The 20206-nt window shown below is 35.7% G+C and overlaps 1 protein-coding gene across 1 annotated transcript in view; it reads right to left on the bottom strand.

The window, feature by feature from the left end:
• CFTR (CF transmembrane conductance regulator) overlaps positions 1-20206 on the bottom strand; it is a 168865-nt gene that overhangs the window by 70526 nt on the left and 78133 nt on the right. Inside the window, exons 12-14 of the mRNA XM_058528911.1 lie at positions 6948-7042; positions 3839-3925; positions 1617-2343 (exon numbers count right to left, since the gene is read on the bottom strand). Of these exons, the coding sequence (XP_058384894.1) occupies positions 1617-2343; positions 3839-3925; positions 6948-7042 (909 nt within the window). The remainder of the gene's footprint in view (positions 1-1616; positions 2344-3838; positions 3926-6947; positions 7043-20206) is intronic.

Raw genomic sequence — 20206 nt, 5'->3', positions numbered from 1 at the left:
AAAATTCTGAAAGTATATCACTGATTATATAACTGTATTGTTTTTGAACAATTTTACCATTTTAATACTTAACAGTGTCACATCTTCTCTCAAATAAATGGTACCATCAAATTGAGGCTTCCCAGAACTGTCCTTGATTTAACTTATTTCTTCAGGGCTCCCTGTACAAGTAGAGTTTGGAATTTCGCTAGCTACAGAGGTCTTCCAATAGACCTGAAGGCCGACTGACATGTGCACATTCCTTAGTAGCTCAGATTATCTCTCTTTCCAGCTGTGACTTAAATTCCATAATTCTAATCCTCAGTATATTCCCCTAGAAGTCTTGATTTGTCCTTTAATAGACGCATTTCCAAAATTTGAAAAAGAGCAATTCCAGATATTCCAAAGGGAAAAGATAGTTTTGTTTCTCACTAAGTCAACAAAATTCATAGAAGAAGCACTAGAACCTCAAAGAAAGGGTTCTACAAAAGCAGAATACAGCACACTGGTTAGATATAAAGATTTTTGAAGGCAGGTAAAACTGGGTTTGATTCTGGACTCCACCATTGACTTCCTAAGAGCTGCTTGAATCTGGGCAGCTGAAGTTCTCTCAACTTTAGTTTCCTTATCTGTAAATGAGGATAATGATAGGTAACTTCTGGGACAGTGGTGGGAATAAGTCTATGCTGCCTGGCACTAGAAGCAATCAACAAATAGTAACTATTATCAGTCAAAGAGATCATTCTTTTCAACTAAATTTATAGGTTCAGATTTGAGATATTTATTCAGATTGCTATTAAAACCATATAGATAAATTATCCTTTACAAAACCTTTTTAAAATTATAGAAACACTGAAAGTATATATTTTAATCATCTATTCTGTTCCCTCGTTTTACAAAGGAGGAAATTTTTGTCCAGAGATGTTGAATGACTTGTGACTTGCCAAAGTTCACACTACTCTTAACTGATCTGTGCTATTAAACAGATCAATTTATTACAACCCTGCCTGTTTCATTCAAGGCACTCAAGGCATTTTTCTAGTAGCAAACAAACAAAACCCCTACTCTTTTATATTCTTTCCTATTTTAAGAACAAAAGCATTTTATTCTTTAAAATAATGTAAAAGACTTTCTACCTGACGGTTGGTGCTAGTATATGTTGAGTTTCACCATACCTTCTTTAAAGAAACTTGTCCAGAAATCCAATGTATAAAGCAAATTTAAAAGATAAAAAAGCCCACAGTAACCAAATTCAGGCAAGACTAATGTATAAACCAGAATGTAAATTAATCCTGGCTAGAGACTAGATGCTTATATACCTTATATAGGCTACCTCTCTACAGAAATATTTCTTGGTCCCTAAATAACTGAAGCTACTATTTGTTTATATATTTATTTATACTCCACCTCTTCCCACAGAGGTTTTAAGTTGGTAATAAAGCAGATTTATAATAATTTATACTTTTTCTAATTTATAATGATTATCACAAGACCTAGGAAAGGACCCACCCAACAGTAGCCTTTAAGATAAACCTCATCCTAAACCCATAATTTGAGGAAGTTTTGTTACATACTATATATTGCATTCCACTCAGTTGCACTCTACGGGAAAAAAATCACTAATAATTTATACACACCTTTAAATCTTCTTCACTAATTTCTTCACTTATTTCCAAGCCACTGTCTTGAGATAATCGTCTTGAATATATATCCATTTCAGTTAAGTTCGCCTGAGGTGCAAATGACATCTTTCGTGTGGATGCTGCTGTTTTTCGGTGCGTGCTTTGACCTTGGTTCCCTGAAGAGTGCGTCATCAGGTTCAGAACAGACTGCCTCCTTCGTCTCTGAAATGTGGGGCCAGTGTTGATCACGTTGCTTCGAGGCAGGATCGCCTCTCCCTGCTCGGAATCTGGAACTAAGGACAGCCTTCTCTCTAAAGGCTCATCAGAATCTTCTTCAATGCCATTCATTTGTAATGAAGTCTTTTGTACAATTGAAAATTTTCTTATAGAGTTGATTGAATTGAGAATAGAGTTCTTTCTTTTTTCACCAAACTCTCCAGTCTGTTTAAAAGATTGTTTTTTTGTTTCGTTCCAGGAGACGGCAGCATCTCCTTCTAATGAGAAACGCCGCAAAGTCTCAGTTAGGATTGAATTTCTTCTTTCTGCATTAAACTGGTCGAAAGAATCATACCCCATGAGCTTTGAGCTGAAGTCAGGCCGTAGATTTTGTAATTCAGAAAATGTCCCATAAAAATAGCTGCTACCTTCATGTAAAATTAATATCTTGTCAGCTTTCTTTAAATGTTCCATTTTAGAAGTGACCAAAATCCTAGTTTTGTTGGCCATCAATTTACAGACACAGCTTTAAGAATAAAAAAAGATATAAATAAGATCAAATTTGTAAACACTTTATTACAATAGTATATGTATTGCATTTTAACATTTTATTAATGTATTCTCATATAAAACCTCTATCATACAATGCTATTCATATACTTAATTCTAAAATTAAATACTCAGTAAGGAATTTGGTGCCTCTTGAATTATCATAGCATAAAATATTGTATTATTGAATTATTATAGTATGCTACATTGTAAAGTTGAGCATTAACAAACTTAGAAAGAAATTAATTATCTGATATTAAATAAATGTTTGACGAGCAAATTGGTTACCCCCTGGGTCTTGTTTTATTCATCTAGAAAATGAAGGAATTGTTAGATGACCCTTAAGATTTCTGGTGGTCTATATTTCTATGTGTCTTCTAAAATGTCAGAGCTCTCTCATTCTATAAATTTCCTATTCATTTCCTTTCACATTTTGAGCTGACCACCAATTTAGTTCTCAAGAGCTTATATTAATTCTAATCTAATTTGTTAAAAAACAACAAGCCTGAGAATTGGATAATAAATTTGACCCTCCTCTAATAAAATTAAAAGTTTAGAAGTATATCTTGACTAGAATCACCTAAGAGAAATCAATTTCTTTTAGGCATTAAACCATTATATACTGTATAGAAAGGGAAATCATTTTAAATTGTACTCTAACATACTAACATAGCTAGCAAAGTTTATCTCGGTAAGAAGTTACTTATCACAATCACAAGATGTAAAAGTAGCATCTTAGGTATTAAATTTAACTAAATTCTGGGAAAAGTGATTCTAGGAATAAAACAGCCATTTTATATACACAACACGTCTACATCTTTATTGCTTAAAATGTTTACTTCTAGAAGAGCATCATGACAATTCTCCTAACAAACTACTTGATAGTCCATGAAATCACTTTGACACTTTGAAATGAAGTCCTATAACTAATTGTTCCTCTTAGGAACTTCACATACACTGAGCCCTAACGGGAGCTCCAACGAAATGTAAATCCTGAGTTCTGTGTGACTGAGGAAGAGGTTCTGAAGGAGGCATTGAGATAAATGAATAGTGGGAGCATTCACTTACATTAAAACATTCAGCTTGTTTAGTTCCTTAAGAAGTTTACTATCTAAGGAGGAGATGGAATAAAATACTAACACAAAAAAAAGTAAATAAAAATTTTAAGTATAATAACCAATAAAACAATATAAGATAAGTCACAAGGCAATAATACTGTAAAAACTACATAGATAGTGACTGTTATAACTGTAGGAATGGAAGAAATTGGTTTCGCAGGAAGTAGTCAGAAAAGGTTTTAATGGAAGTGATCTTGAATCTTGACCTTGAAGGAAAGATCAGATTTAAGTGCTATGTCACACAGAGTCACAATAGTGGACATATTTCTCAAGGGGTAATACGTAGTCTATGATGGTATAGTCATTCTTTCTTATCTCTTAGCACAAGCATTGTAAGTTATTCAAAGAACATACCTTTCAAATATTTCTTTTTCTGTTAAAACATCTAGGTATCCAAAAGGAGAGTCTAATAGGTACAAATCAGCATCTTTGTATACTGCTCTAAAAGGAAAATGGAAATTCAATTAGATTTCTTCAATATTTCCTATGTCATCTAGTGTAGATAATTTCAAATGAGGAACAAAAAGATAAGTCACAGATGATTTTTATGGCTTTTCACAACACTCCAAGAACCACTGAAGTGGTTTTGCTAATTGTAAGTGGCATAAACTAGAAAAGTTACAAACTGAATCACACCATACCATACAATTTAAAATATTACCTTAAAAAAAAAAAAAGAAAAGAAAGAAAACCTTTTAACAATAGTATCTACTTAGAGCCAATCACCATGCTATGAGCTGGGAATAAGATGGTAAAAATTATACAGTCCCTGCCTTCAAAGATCTTGCATCTTGGTGGGTAAACAAAGAAGAAAACAGACTGTTTCAATCCTGTAAAATGTCAGAGACAGCATGTAAATTGCAGCACTTATCGGAAATCTTTTTTTTTAAATGTTTCTCAGTGTTGACTGCTACCAACAAATGGAGTGCGGCACTGTGCTGTCCATTGTGGCTGTATAATTGATATTGCATTTTGCTTCTTACAGTCTCAGTCTCTGTATCATATTCATAAGAATTCCAAACAACTGAAGGATGGAGAATTCACAATAAAAATGTATACCCATTTTATTTTACTTTTTTTGTGTGTGTGTGTGAGGAAGATCAGCCCTGAGCTAACATCTGTGCTAATCTTCCTCTTTTTGCTGAGGAAGACCGGCTCTGAGCTAACATCTATTGCCAATCCTCCTCCTTTCCCCCACCCCAAAGCCCCAGTAGATAGTTGTATGTCATAGTTACACACCCTTCTAGTTACTGTATGTGGGACGCGGCCTCAGCATGCCCAGAGAAGCCGTGCGTGGGTGCGCGCCTGGGATCCGAACCCAGGCCGCCAGTAGCGGAGCGCACGCACTTAACTGCTAAGCCACGGGGCCGGCCCTTATTTTACTTTTTAAGTTAAAATATAAAATTTTATGAGCAAGTAAAATCTTCATTAAGTTGATCCTAGAATAGTAATAAGATGAAGATATAGTCCCATGTTAATGGAATGAGATAATTTCTTCATAATATTTAAATTTTTCAGGTGTGGTTATTATTAACACTACCCCTATCCCAACCACATATGATTCAGTGTTTATGTATAATTCTTAGCACTTTCTGTAAAAAGAAAATTGTATTCAATCAACATGTAACAAAGAAAAGTAATAAAAAACAAACAAATGGAAAAAGTAAAATCTAAAAGAACCTTTGCAGTGTAAATTATTTTTGAAGATAAAAAGCAAGTGCTAGATGAAAAGCCCCCATCAAAATGTACCCTCAAGGTCTTTCTTCAGCCCACTCGGTTCTTACTTCTCTCTCTCCTTCACATCTATGACCACAGTTTTTCAAGAGATTAGAAATAATATATTCATCCTCCAAAACTAGACAACACATGACACATTCTGATCAGAATAACAATAAACTATTATTTTCAGTAGTACCTCAAACTGTGTGCACCTTACAATAAAACCAAATCTTAAACTGGTAAATACAAGCTCAATTCTATCTTGACTGTCTGAAGCCATACAGCATATCTTACCTAAATTTGAAATGGAATGTTTAAGTCTTACTTTGTGGCTCACAGATGAATTAATCAACTTCCATTTCTTTAGACGCCATTATCTTGCCTATGAATTATTCATATCTATTGATTTATTACTTCACACTGTAATCCTAAGATAAAAGCATGGTTTAATGTAGAGTCAAGAGGACCTGGTTCAAATTCTAACTCTCCCAGTTCCCAGTGTGACTTTTGGTAAGTTAAGATCTAACAGTCTCAATTATCTCGTGATCCCTTCCATAAAGTGGGGAGAACAATCCTTTCTTTTCAGGGTGATACGGGGAGTAAGTAAAATTATACATGTACACACACAACCTAGAACAATACCGGCAATTGCAGGCGCTCAGTGAGTTAGTTTCCTGTACCAGCTTTTGAAAGCAGGAGAAAGTCAGGGAAAAGAGCCAAAATATCAATAAGTCAATCTGATTTCTTGTTAACAACTTTGGCAACACAGTAAGAAGACGTTTGTTCAAATTAAACTGGAGGAACATTTGACATCCCATACCACCAATAATTTTTTAAACTGAAAGTTACAGTTTAACCATAAAATTTTCTTCTTGACACAAATTAATTGTATGTACTTCTCTTTGGCAGTTCAAAATGCTTAGACCAAGAATGTCTATCGGGCCGGCCCCGTGGCACAGTGGTTAAATGGGTGCGCTCCGCTGTTGGCGGCCCGGGTTGGGATCCTGGGCACGCACCAACGCACCACTTGTCAGGCCATGCTATGGCAGCAACCCATATAAAGCAGAGGAAGATGGGCACAGATGTTAGCTCAGGGCCAGTCTTCCTCAGCAAAAAAAAGGAGGATTGGCATGGATGTTAGCTCAGGGCTGATCTGCCTCACAAAAAAAAAAAAAAAGAACGTCTCTATCAAGGGACCTCCATACCTCCCACGACATTAGATGTGCTTGTCCTATTTGTCTTTCAAGATTACAGACTTTAAGCCAAGTGATATCATTTGTCTTGCTATTTTATTATGAGAATTATTAACTATGTTGAAAATTTTGAAAATGCACATTTATCTAAACCAAGAAGCATAAACAGAAGCCTAGAGCAGGTGTATACGTTGTAGGGTGCGGGTGAGCGGGGGACTGTATGATGGACTAAAAAATTTATACCTTCTCTTCCTTTGTGCTACACAGAATGTCAGAGTTTTCCATTTTTAGTAACCCATATCATAAGGCAAACAAACATACACACACCAAAACAAGGGTATGCATTTTGAAAAAGCCATCATCTTTATCAGATATGAATATTATATCATTATTTACAGTTCTTAAAGGTGATTCTTAACTTGCTAGCTATAAGACCCCAGGCACCTTTCAATTCCAGAAACAGAATATAAAGAAATAGAGAAATATCCATAATTTTTTACATGCATGATATTTACAGCAAATGCTCGTTGAACCAATAATCGGTTATTCACCTTGCTAAAGAAATCCTTGCTCGCTGACCTCCACTCAGTGTGATTCCACCTTCTCCAAGAACTATATTGTCTTTCTCAGGAAACTTGGAGATGTCCTGTTACCAAAAACAGAAAGTTAGAGAGGAATTGTCAGTATGTTGGATCTGAATTTGAAAGGTACATTTTCCTCCAAATGCAATCATATATCAGACTATTGCTTTAACCACAGCAGAAATTTCGAACACTGTATCTCAGTTATTTCAAATCCACTTAAATTGGTCAAACCGTTGTTTAAATTTCATAAATAAATTTTCCCTTAATTTTTAAAGTGTCATTTATGATCATTAAATAAGAATTGGAAAACATCAAAAAGCAAAGTATATTTATAGATATGTAAATATGTGTGTATATCATCCATAGGCCAAACCCAAGTGCTACTAACATGCTAAGGTGCACTTCCTTCCAAGTTAAATTCACTCCTTTAAAAGAAAATCTCCAAAAATGAATAAACCTCCTAAACAAAGAAACTAAAAGAATACCATTCGCATCCCTCTGCAGGATCTAAAAATATTCAGTGGGCACCATGAGTACAAGGCAACTCCTTTCCATACTTCTCTCACCCCCCGACCCCCCCACCCAACCAACACAGCCTTCCTCCTCATCCATCCTTGCACCTCAGTCCTATGTCCTCTCTCCCTTCACTCTCCCTCTCCTGTCACCTCCCTGACACACGTGTCCTGTCATCTTTCCTCCAGTTAATGAACTTCTCTGTGGCAACAACCATGCTAGGCATTGTAAAAGAAGATTAGAATTTATAAGATATAGTCCTTGATTCCCAGTCATTATAAGTCTAACTTGGAGGATAAGCCATAACCTTGGAGAATGCTAAATAACACCCAGAAGATTTAGTTAACCATTTTAATATAGGTTATAAAACAGTACACAATTATTTGGCAAATAATACATTTAATAATAGATTAATTGGCAAACATGGATAATAGAAGTGTCCATACAACAGACAGAAAATACTAGAAGGCTTTCTGTAAGAGACGGGATTTGGCCTGAGACTTACAAAATGAGAAGAGTTAAATAAATAGTACTTTCTGTTTAGTTCAAAAAAAGTTGAACTTTTCTCTTCGCATTCTCGTACATCTGCTCTTTTCTTTTGTTACCACTGTCTTCTGTCCCCCTCTACTAAAAATACTATTGCATACTATCTTTTTTTTTCTTTCACACTCCAGAGGCAATCCACCATCTCTCCTTGATCTACAACCAACATTATTTATATTTAAATTGTCAAAATGGTTACTTTTGCTATTCATTTTTTTCTGTTATTTATCATATGAAAGTTAAATAGAACTTCATACACAAAACTCTCAACTCACAAAGCAGGTAAGTGATTATTTATATTAAGAACTATTTGGCAACTCCTGTAAACTGGAACCATGCTAACCACTGCCCCGAGAAACTGTTGCTATCACAACACTCCAGACCTTAGGTGACCAAAGCCCTGTGATCAAAAATGCTGACATGTTGGAGGAGATGCAGCAGGACCCAGTAGAGCTGGCTACTCAGGCATTGGAGGAATATAACACAGAAAGGTCACTGAGATCCAGTGACAACCTGTACCGCAGATGAGGAGGACCTTCCACGGTTATGAGACATGTGAAACCAGGTGCTTCATTTCTTCCTACTGGACTAAATTCTTTTGTTCAAGTCATGGACTAGGCCACATACATAGGATTCCATTCAAATAACAAGGACTACAACTAGATTCCACATCCCAGAGTCTGAAATCTTCAGCCTTGCTAAAGAAGCACTTCCAGTAAAATCTCGGTCTTTAAGCCTTTACTGAACTATTTTATACAGCACATCCTATGCACTTGTTTCAAGTAATTAGCATGACGGCTCACATGTGTAGTTCTTCTCTTCTGCACCATATTTTCCTTCCCAACCTCTCATTCTCTTTTAAAAAATTAAATGTTTTAGAGAAAAAAAAGAATAATTTGCCTTATATGAATATATTGAGCGCAGGCTTCTGTAAAGGAGGCAAATTTTCTAACACAATCTTAAAAACCAGAGGTTGCTGGAAGTATTAGAATTTTCCTTTTTTTTTTTCAAATTTGAATTCAATATCATGCTAGTTAAATGAGTTAAAATTTTTAAATATTTTTAAATTTAGAAATATCAGTAGCTATCTTTATAGTACAATTATGACACAGTTACACTTAGGGAATGGATTATGGATTTAGAGGGTGCAGAATCCTAGCCCAGTGCAAGAATTTAACAAAGATTTGTGGAATGAAGGAAGAAAGGAAGGGAAAATGGAGAAAGGGAGAGTAATCAAACATTAAGCTATAAAGAAAGGGGTACGTATAAGAAATGGAAGTGAAGAAAGGTGTACAGCATACAGAATGAAAGAAAATGGGGAAAGGAATGAGTGTCAGAAGGAGAAGTAGATATTTGTAGGAAAAAAAACAAGACATTGGCAGAATAAAAGAGACAAGAAAAGCGAAGGGGCAGATAAGAAACAATAGAAGAAAATGAACTCTCGTCTACACTTTAGTAAATACCCCTACTGAATTTAAATGTCCAGAGTACAAATGCAATTTTATTACATTAATATTCTTTTCTTAAGACAGAATAAATAAGAGGCTGTTTCAGCCAAATTTATCTCATAGGAGCCTGTAATATTTATACTTTAAACAAGCCAAGAAAATAGAAGGAGGGAGGAGGAAATAAAAATCCTCTTCCTCTTTTCTCATGTGAATAGGGTAAAACAAAATATTAGAGAAAGAAATCAGAAGATCCTCAGGTGAACTCAGGCTTGACATGTTCAGATCAAATGGAACACCAGCAAATTCCTCCAGAAAGAACCAGAAATAGCACTCCCTTTAGTCTTAGCACTCCTCAGATCCTAACTTGAAACTGGTCAGGGAAAGGAGAAAATGCATTAAGAAAACGAGGGATTCAAGGAAGGAATTGCTAGATGGTTTCTTGGTACTAGTTTCGTGTTACTCCATCTGTTTCCATTATAACCACAAGCTACTCTGTTTCCTTTTTATTTTCAAAACAGTATTAGTTTTGAGCTCCTATGACAATGTACTCTGCCCCAGTGCCTGGTCTTTTCAGCACCCTCTGTCAGTCAGCCATGGCTGCATCTCCAGAGGGCCCCAGGCCTCCCTGGGATGATGATGCCTAGTGAGGGACAGGTCGTCTTTAGCCCAGGTTACAGGGAACAGGATTTCTCAGTGTGAAAACTTCCCTCCAGGAAGAGAGAAGAGAACCTCCAGGTTGGGTGCTCCCTGAGAAAATGCCACGAAGAACTGCATCCAAGTGTCCTTGCTTGTGAGCCACTGATGAGCTGGAATCTGAATTATGTTTGTGGCGCCCATGTTGAGAGCTGTTGGATGTCATGTAAACTGTGCTTTCAGTGGTTGCTCAGCAAGTAACAAAGCTGCAATACTGAACTGGATGGCAAGAGGCACAGGATTTGAACCTTGGTCTGAAAGCTTATTGTGAAATCTCAGCTATGTAACAGCTCTACGACTCAATTTCCCTAATCACAACATGGGTGGAACAATAGTTCATCTTTCATAAAGGGTGCCAAGTATGAGAATTAAGGAAATGACATTTACAAAGCTATTCAATAAATATAAAAACAATGAAACAAAATGTGACCATCCAAGTGGAATATTTTTAATTCTAAAATAAAACTTAAACAAAATAGAAAACATGAGTGCCAACATCGGCCAGAGAGGACAACAATCTGCTTTCTAGCCCTGTCTCCACTACCAATTGGATAAGTAGCTTTGGACAAGTCTCTTCTGGGCTTTAATTCTCCATCTTTAAAACAGGGATAATAGTACCTTTCTTTAACAGTTATAAAAATTTGAAGTAACTTAATATAAAGAGGTTGGTCCATAATGCACACTCAAACATTGGCGACTGGCAATTATATAATGAGATATTTACCAACGATCTGTCTATGGCATTCATTCCCATTTGGCCTTGAGTAGAATGCTTACCTATTGTGATACTATGCCCCACTCTCCTGTTAGAGGAAAAGTAGATGCTTATGAAGGCCTGATCACAGAGCTTTTATTAGCATATGATTGTAAGAAATGTACAAGGGATAAAGTATTGAAAAAGCACTGGACTTAATCAGAAGCCCTGCATTCAAGTCTTGAGTTTGCATGTCCTTACCAGATGTATTTCTGTTGAAATTGCTATTTATGTGGTCATGTGCTTTAAAACTAAAAGTCAAGGTTCTTAAGGGTAATACAATATTCCCAGGCAAGATCTAGAGTTTCTTCCCCATCTTCAAATACCACCACTCCAGAAATGGCTGGTTAATTTTATTTGACATTTTAGCCATGCCAAATGTTAATGTTTTTATTGATCTTATTATCTTCTCATTATAAAAGAATCAAGTAGGGGGGGATGCCAGTTCTTAACCTTCTTTTTTTCTGAGACACTTTTTCTTGTTTTGGGGATAACTATGTAGTATTTAATTTGAAATTTCCACTAGAGTATATTTCAGCAGTAAAAACAAACAAGAAGACTATTTTTAAATCCCCACACTTTCTGCTAATTGACTAACATACTACTGAATGGAAAACATCTAATTAGACACATAAATATTTTAGTAATCAACACCACAGGAACCTTCTTGATAATCAACATCAGAATACTATAATAAAAAAGTAGATTGATGCAAGCTGCTGTCAGCAATTCTGTGCTTGAATTCATTTGCTCACATTTATTTGCAGTCTGGACTAGACTGGACTGGAAGTGTAAGATCTTTGTATTTCACATACAGCTCCATCAGAGGCTATGTGATCTTCCTTGGCATTTGTTACCAAAAAAAAAAAGTCGACTGATAATATCATTGTACATAAATCATTAGGCTTTTGTGATTTTACTTCTATGAGATATATTCTCACAAATGGGATAGCTAGGTCAAATGCATGTGTTTTCTTTATTTTTAAAATATATTGACAGAATTCTTTACAAAACAGCTTTTAAAAAGTTATATTTCCAACACCAAGATTTAAAAGTATCCTTTTCCTCACATCACACCAACTATTACACATAGCAACTTGGTTCCCATTCAACTATGCCCCCTATAACAGTGGTCTGTAAGGCACATCTCATAGCCACTACAATATTTTACCAAAAAAAATTGGCAAAGGATATGAAGTCAGAATGGCTAACAAACATGCAAATATGTATAATCTCACAAGCAATCAGGAAATTGCAAATTAGGACAATAAAGAGATATGACTTTTTATAAATTAAAATGGCAAAAATTAAAGTCTGTCAATAACAAGAGCTTTCAAAGATGTGAGTCAATGGAAACTCTCATAAATGGCTGGTGGTAGTGTAAATTGGTATGGCTACTTTAAAGTGTAATTTGGCAGGATCTAGTGAAATCGGAAACGTGCAGTGTATACCATGATACTGCAATTCATCTGCTAAATATCTACGCCAGCGAAACTCGTGCGTATGTGCAAAGAGAAATATTCAAAGATTTTCAGTGCAGTGCTGAGTAAAATCTTGAAACAATCTAAATATTCATCAATAGCAGAATGAGTAAATCAAGTATGACATATGAGTATAATACAGCAGTTAAGAATGAAAAAAACTTCCACATATAAGTAGCATAGCTAGACCTCAAAAAGATAATAGGAGCAAAGAAAGCAAGTTGAACAATGATGTATACAAATCATATCATTTATGTAAGTTTCGAAGCCACACAAACAAAACTATTAAATATTGTTTATAGAGACATATATGTATATATGGGTATAAATTCACTTAACTGGATTGGAAAAGTACATACCACATTCATAATAGTGATTGCCGAAAACTTTGGGTTTATGGAAGAACGATGGTGAGAAGGATTTGGTGAAAATTCTACTTAGAATTTGTCTAGGACTCTAACAATGCAGTTAAGAAAACAGGGATGTTGTCACATGAATGTTTTCTATCTAGAATAGACGCTAGTGATACAGATGACATTTAAAAAGCATGAAAATAAAAGATTCCTGCATCTGAAAAGATTCGATGTTCTGAGTCAATGTATTTGGCTCCCTTTTCTGGACTGAAATCATTTATGAAGAGAAATGTGTGAATTTGGATAATTTAACAAGTATCTCAGAGATCGTAATTAATAGGAAGCTGTCGAGATTGAAATGAAACAAAATAATGAGGTAGGTGGAAGAGAACTGTGAATAAGCCCATTATTTTAAGATCAAATACATTAGTAATACCAATATCCTGCTGTTAAATGTGAGTACTTGTTCTGATTACCTAGTTTATTGCTCATTCACGGATTTTTTTATTAGTGTTTGGCTTTTTTTATTTGATTTAACATAAAACACTTTGTTTCATATGCACTGTTAAACATTTATCTTCGTTGATTACTAAGGGCACTCAAATCTAGTAATATATTTATCTTAAGGGTGTTGGTTTTCAGCCTTCACAGCAGATTTTCCCCTCTGTGAAAATTATAATCTAAAAAAAATTATACCACTTGGTGCTATCATGAGTTTAAAAAGCAGCATGAGAGCACGTGCTGTTTAAAGAAGCCTTGCTCACAGAGACAAATCCCTTTTTTCTTGCACTGCAACTTCTCTTGAATGCCCTTGGAGCTATTCACAAAAATTGTTGGAGAAAATCATTCACTGGAATTAAGATGCTGGGCATGATTTGATTTCTTATATAAAAATGAACTACTGAGTTTTTTTTTAAAACCCAAGTCTTAAAATAAATCAAATATAAACCTTTAAAAATTGTGATCAAGGGGCCATCCCGGTGGCGTAGTAGTTAAGTTTGTGGATTCAGATCCCAGGCACAGACCTACACACCGCTCATCAAGCTATGCCGTGGCAGCGTCCCATATACAAAGTAGAGGAAGATTGGCACAGACGTTAGCTCAGGGACAATCTTCCTCAAGCAAAATAGGAAGATTGGCAACAGATGTTAGCTTAGGGCCAATCTTCCTCATAAAAATAAAAATAAAAATTGTGATTGATTAATTTTCTTGTTGAAGGACACCTTGAAAAAACCTTTCTTTGAAGCCATCCTACACAACCATTTCAATTTTTAATAATTTTCTCAGCATAGTTTATCTACAGATAAAATCAAACATCTGAATCATTGGTTCTCAAAGTGTGGTGCCTGGACCAAATATTTCAGAATCACCTGAGGAACTTGCTAAAAAATGCTGTACCTATTCTTAGAAGAATTAGGGCAGAGCCCAGGAATCTGCATTTTAACCTATGATTGTTATGTCTAGTCAAATAGATACATGTTCTTTTGGCTAACTTCCTTTACAACATGCTGGTCAGAAAGGCAAATAACTTCAAAGGATTCTGTGCATATAATACATTTAGTCTATTTGAGATTGTAAGGCAAGCATACTTAGATAAAGAATACTAGAGAGGATCAAAGCAATGTTATAATAAGTATGCAATAAAGATTAACTTATTTTATTATTAAGAAGTGTGTAATATACCCAATGTGATATATGCACATTTCACACAAATGTTTACCATTTTACTTTGTAAAAATGCACCTAAACGTCATCACCCTAATATTATTCAACTGAGCCAGACAAGCCAGAAGTTGTTAAAGAGGGATTGCTAATATAAAGCTCATTAACCTCGACTTGAACATATAACAGAGGAATAGTATAAGGTGTTATTACATTGAGAGAGAGACAGAACTTTAAAGACAGGGTGGAGTCTTACATTTAATGATCCTGTGTAATTTTTCAATATTTGTTGAGTACATTTGAGCTTCCTATGACTTCGTAGATAGGACAATACCATAAACCCTGTTTTATGGCTGCCTAATCACTCTTTAGAACAACCTTGACAATATAGCTGCCTGTGGTAAGGGAGGAGGGTGAGAAGCTTGGGCTGAGGGAACATGAACTTTAGAGGCAATGCCATGCAATAATGCAGTCTTTAACAGTGAATCATTGGACCGTGAGTGCTATTGCTATTAATGTTTAATAATTACTCAATACTTGTATCGTGCTTTATGCACAAGGAAAATGAGCACGAAGGAGGGAGGAGAAAAGAAGTGTTGTGGGAACAGAGAGAAGGGGTAGGAAGAAGAGAAGAAGATAATGTAAGAAAGCCAAGAGAGTACTGGAAAGAGAGAAAGAATGAATTAACAATTTCTGCACATAGCTGTTGTAAATGTGGACGTGTTATCCTCAGAGTGCTGTGTAGCTCTGTACGATGTATATCAACAGAAGTTAACTCCTATAGCAGGAAATATACATGAATGAATTCATAAATTAAAAATTGGAGTTCTGTTTTTTAGGGAAGATAATTTGTTGACTTGAGTCAGACTTGATTACAAACAGCTGTACATAGAAATATTGGGTAAAGATTGATCCTCGCTAGAAAGCATAAGAAGTAAGAATCTTTTGTCAACTTGAAAAATAAAAGCTCTTCCCTCACTGAGCTTTGGTACTGACCAAATTTATAGCAATAAACTCAAATTCCAATATAATTTTTATTGGAGATAACAAAAGTACAAAAAGCACTATTATAATGGATGTTACAGTCTTTTTTGTCACCAATATCAAACTATTATTTAATATTCAGATGTACACATATATGTATGTATACACACATGTATGATTTTATATAGGAACTTGTGAGTATATATGTGTATATATGTAATTCTGTTGATATCTCTATGCCTCTTTTGTGTTTATTTCTGTATGTGTGTAGGTCTGTATTTGTATTTGAAAACTAATAACTTAAGCATTTTTAAAGAAGAGCTGTAAAATGCTGTGATTTAAGGTGTCATTGGGTAAGTGTTCCCAAGGAAGTAAAGTTAGAAAAGATACTTGGAACAAATAAAGAATCTTATTTATCTTATTCTGGCTCTACATTAGACTCATTTAACTACAGATTTCTGGACTCCAGATTTCAGAATCTCTGAAATGACCCTTAAAAATCTAGTTTTTAAAAGCTTTCTAGATGATTTCAATTCAGCTGGTCTAAGAATTGGCATCTAGGAAGTTATTAATTCCTTAACTATCTCTTCTAGGTTTACCCACCCAAGATGCTGGGACAAGTCCAATCTGTGAGAAAGCACTCCTCTCTCAGTACTTCTTTGGCACATTACTGCATTATCTTGCAGTTGATCTCGCTCTGGAGCAACAAACATGTCTCTCAGGTCTCTAGTAGCTAAGACTCCTGTTTTGTAGCTCCTTAGCAGTTGGGCTTCAATATTCACTCGCCCATTATCTCTGAAGTGATCCTACCATAAGCCTTATTCTCTCAAGAGTAGACTTGGGAACACTAACTGCTCAACTTGCCCTGAGCAGGCCTCCTCCCCTGTGCTGACCACTTGCCTACTTGGACTTTCTTATTTGAAATTTGAGGTTAGGAGGCATGAAGAAAAGATTCTGCCCCAAGGTGAGAGGAAAAGCAGAAGATAATTTGGGAGCAGATCTGGGAAGAAATTTCCTGACATTTAAATTTCAAGTATGTTAGTATAGGTGGTTTTCTCAAGATACACTTATTTAGGATTATGGTAGCTTGACATATCATTTACAGGAAAATAAATATCCTGCAAGTACTTTTCAAAACTATGTCATGGGATTCTCAATGCTATTAGTTCACAAGTCTTTGTTATCATAATCTTCTCCTTTACAAACGGTAGAGTTATAATCTTGACAGGTTAATAATACTGTTCACAATCATAGTGAGATTAAGTAGCCTGAAGCTATAACTTAAAGAGCATGTTCAGTGGATAAATCACTAGAGTCTAAGATAGAGTTTCTTTTCTAATAGGCAACAACCCTAATAGAGTACAGCAAAAAAGATAACAAGTAGAAGATTTGCATTCTCTTGCTGTTCTCATCAGTTATGAGCCATGTGATCTTCAACAAGTCTCTTAAACTTTCACGTCTTATGGTTTAAAATGTAAATAACAATATTTCATAAACTTCTAACCACAACATCTCCATTATCCCCCTTGAGTTTGCATATTACACTAGATGAATCTTCCTAAAATATTGTTTTTATTATGGCACTTCCCCCAATAAGGAAAAGCAACTGTGGAGGATAGTGTGGATCCATTTGCTCTCCTCCCAGGGAACTTGCCTGTGCTCCCACTAAGCACCACATTTCCCAGACTTCTCTGCAGCTAGAGTGCTATGTGAGAACTGGATTTCACCAGTTATGTGAAATATGAAAGTGAAGTGGAGGATTTTGTCTTTCTGCCTCTTTTGGCTATTTTTTTCATTGTTGGCAAGTGGGGAGACAGAAACCATGATCTGACTGTCCTCTCCCAGTTCAGCTCCACCATATACTCCTTCCTTTCCAGACCCAAGCCTTGCTGCACTCCCTAGAACTCCCCCAAAAGTGCAGTGCTCTCTCTTGGCTCCAGGCCCATTTCATTCTACACCGCAGCCATGTGGAACTGACTATAGCTTCTCAAACGTACAGTGTTCTCCCTTGGCTCTAGGCCTTATACATTCTTTTCTCTTTCTGAAGTGTTCTCTCTTTTCTTCTTCACTCAAATCACTCCTACGCATCCATCATCTCTCATCTTAGATGTCACTTCTTCTAGGGATATCTCACCTGACCTTCTAAGACCAGATTAAGTGCTGCATCTCTGTATTCATATAAGGACTCTATGTTAACCAATATCATAGAACTTGTCAAAATTGCACTGGTTTTTACTTGTTCATCTCCACTAGAATGAGATAGACATGAATCCTTGAGGACAGGGATTGTGTCTTGTTCATCAATAATTCCCAGAGTTTGGTGCAGTCTCTAGTTCAATGTTTACATTGTTTAGTAAATACAAATATTTACTAAATCAATAGGTGTGTATGTCTGTGTATCTTTTCCCCAAAAATATCTGTAAGTCAAAAATTCATTGCAGACAGGGATCCTTGTTATACTTGCAAGCAGCGCCCAGAGATCCAGAGTGCCTAACATAATACTGAGTCCATAGTAGGAATTCAACAAATATTCGTTGAAATCAATTTTTTAATTTATTAAATTTCAATCAAAGGTAACTAAACCTTCTAAGTGAAAATTAGGTATTTTAGATTTGGCTGTGAAAGATATTAATGGTAATAAAATTGCCATTTCAAGGGCTGTTTTGTCTACCAAACACTTATACCTAGAATTTTTAGAAAAACCAAGTTTCCCTTTCTAGAAAGGTCTTTATGAACATTACTAAGTTCTAAGATTCTATTCAAATTAAGTGTAAAATCCTCTTGATCTCATTTAATTAGCCACTGCTACAAAATGGAAAACTCCATCAGTGCAGGGTCCAGAATCCTAGTTCTTCAAGAGAGATGAAATATCAGGCATATACATAACGATAAAGCATGGATTTTACCTTTGGAAAACAATGATTTTTTATTTTTTTAATATGAAGGCCTGGCTTAAACATCTTAATTTCATTATGTATTCAAGAGATAGCTTGGTCTCAGACACTTATAATTAAATTTTTATACAACCATTCTGTTGACTTGCCCAAATCTTACTAAGAGGGGCAGTCTAGGGCTATTTTGGTTTTAGAAATGTAGGAACTCTCATTTGTTAAACTAATAATTAGCTCCAGAATTGTAATCTTTTAATTCCTAAAACCTAGTTCACACTTTTCGAATTCAGCACATTTTCATTTTGACTGCAAACTCTAGGCAAAGCTGTTACCAGATAACCAGAAAGTGAGAATTCAATGGACCAATGTACTTAGCACAGCAAGGCTGACGTGCTCTCTCAATAGATGTTAGCTAGTATTTATTTTTAAGTTCCAGGGCTCAAATGAAGTGAAATAACGGTTTAGTTCAGGAAACACTACAGGATTCCTGTTTGGTTCTTGTTCAATGGTTTTATAAAATAAATGTACTTGCTTCATATTACAGTAAATAAATGGCAGTGCTTTCCAACTTAATTACCTATCAGTAAAAAATTACAGGTGGTTCAAAGTACAGTCACTCAGTGCAGTTTATTCTGGTTTAGGGGACATAGTTCAATGCGTTTCAAATATCTGTTTTAGATGTCCATTATGTCTTGGCTACTATTGGATGCAAATGTTAATTCCTACCACACCTTTTCATTTACAGATCTCCCAACTGAACATTCCTGAATTCTCCTACAATGGTGGACTGACCATCCAAAAGTTAAGCTTCTGTTCAATGCAGGTCAGTTTTGGCTAACCATGGAGATCCAGAGGCCAAATTCAAATTTAATTAGTCTTGTGGTATCTGCATGATGGAACTTATTTTCCAGAATAGACGTAAATTCATTTCTTTACTTACTTCCCTCCTAAGTTTTTCATACTTCTTGCCAATTTCCCTCCCAAGTTTTTTTTTTTTCTTCTAGTAACTTCTTGCCAACTTCCCTCTCAATTTTTTTTTTCTAGTGACTTAAATATGAAAACTACCAAGCAGTGATGGAATAGAAAACAAACAGATTTTACTTCTTCAACTTACACAGTAAATATTTTTATTACGATGCATATGTAATGGTTGTAATGACAAATACTTAAGACTATTTTGTGATTGCAAAAAAATCACAACAACTTAGTGGAAACCAATCCATATCCTAAGCCCCTGACCTCTTCTCACATCCCCAACCCCATCTCTCACAATTATTTCTCCAAATCCAGGTACTTCTACAAGAGAGTGAGTCAGTGAACAAAGACAGTCCAATTACTCGTTATCTAAACACTGGTCTGCCTAGAATTCTCTCGCTGTCAGCTGTGGGGCTGTGTGGTAGGATAAGGTATTGGTGAAGTGCAAAAGAAGTGATATTCTGGAAATAAAAAAAGGCAAGAGAACAGTGAAGTCTGTCACTCTTTCAATAGTGAAATATAATTATAATCTCTTTAAGGCCTAAGTAAGTTAACAAGGGCCCAATTACGTAGATTCCTCTTTTTAAGCTAGCAAAGTCTCCAGTGCTGGTTATAAAAGTTACAAATATTTAGCAGGACTCTAAGGGTAGTTTGGGTATATGGAAAGAAAAAAGTGGGAGGATAAGTTAATGGGCACAAGGATACAAAATGGTATTTAAAAAATAACTATTGGGCTGGCCCCGTGGCTTAGAGGTTAAGTGTGCGTGCTCCGCTACTGGCGGCCCAGGTTTGGATCCCTGGCGCGCACCGAGGCGCCACTTCTCCAGCCATGCTGAGGCCGCGTCCCACATACAGCAACTAGAAGGACGTGCAACTATGACGTACAACTATCTACTGGGGCTTTGGGCGGTGGGGTGGGGGGAAGGGGA

This window comes from Diceros bicornis, chromosome 3 (genome assembly GCF_020826845.1).
Source record: "Diceros bicornis minor isolate mBicDic1 chromosome 3, mDicBic1.mat.cur, whole genome shotgun sequence".
Classification (NCBI taxonomy): Eukaryota; Metazoa; Chordata; class Mammalia; order Perissodactyla; family Rhinocerotidae; genus Diceros; species Diceros bicornis.
Note: the sequence above shows the minus strand (reverse complement) of the source record. Positions and strands in the feature narration are given on the sequence as shown.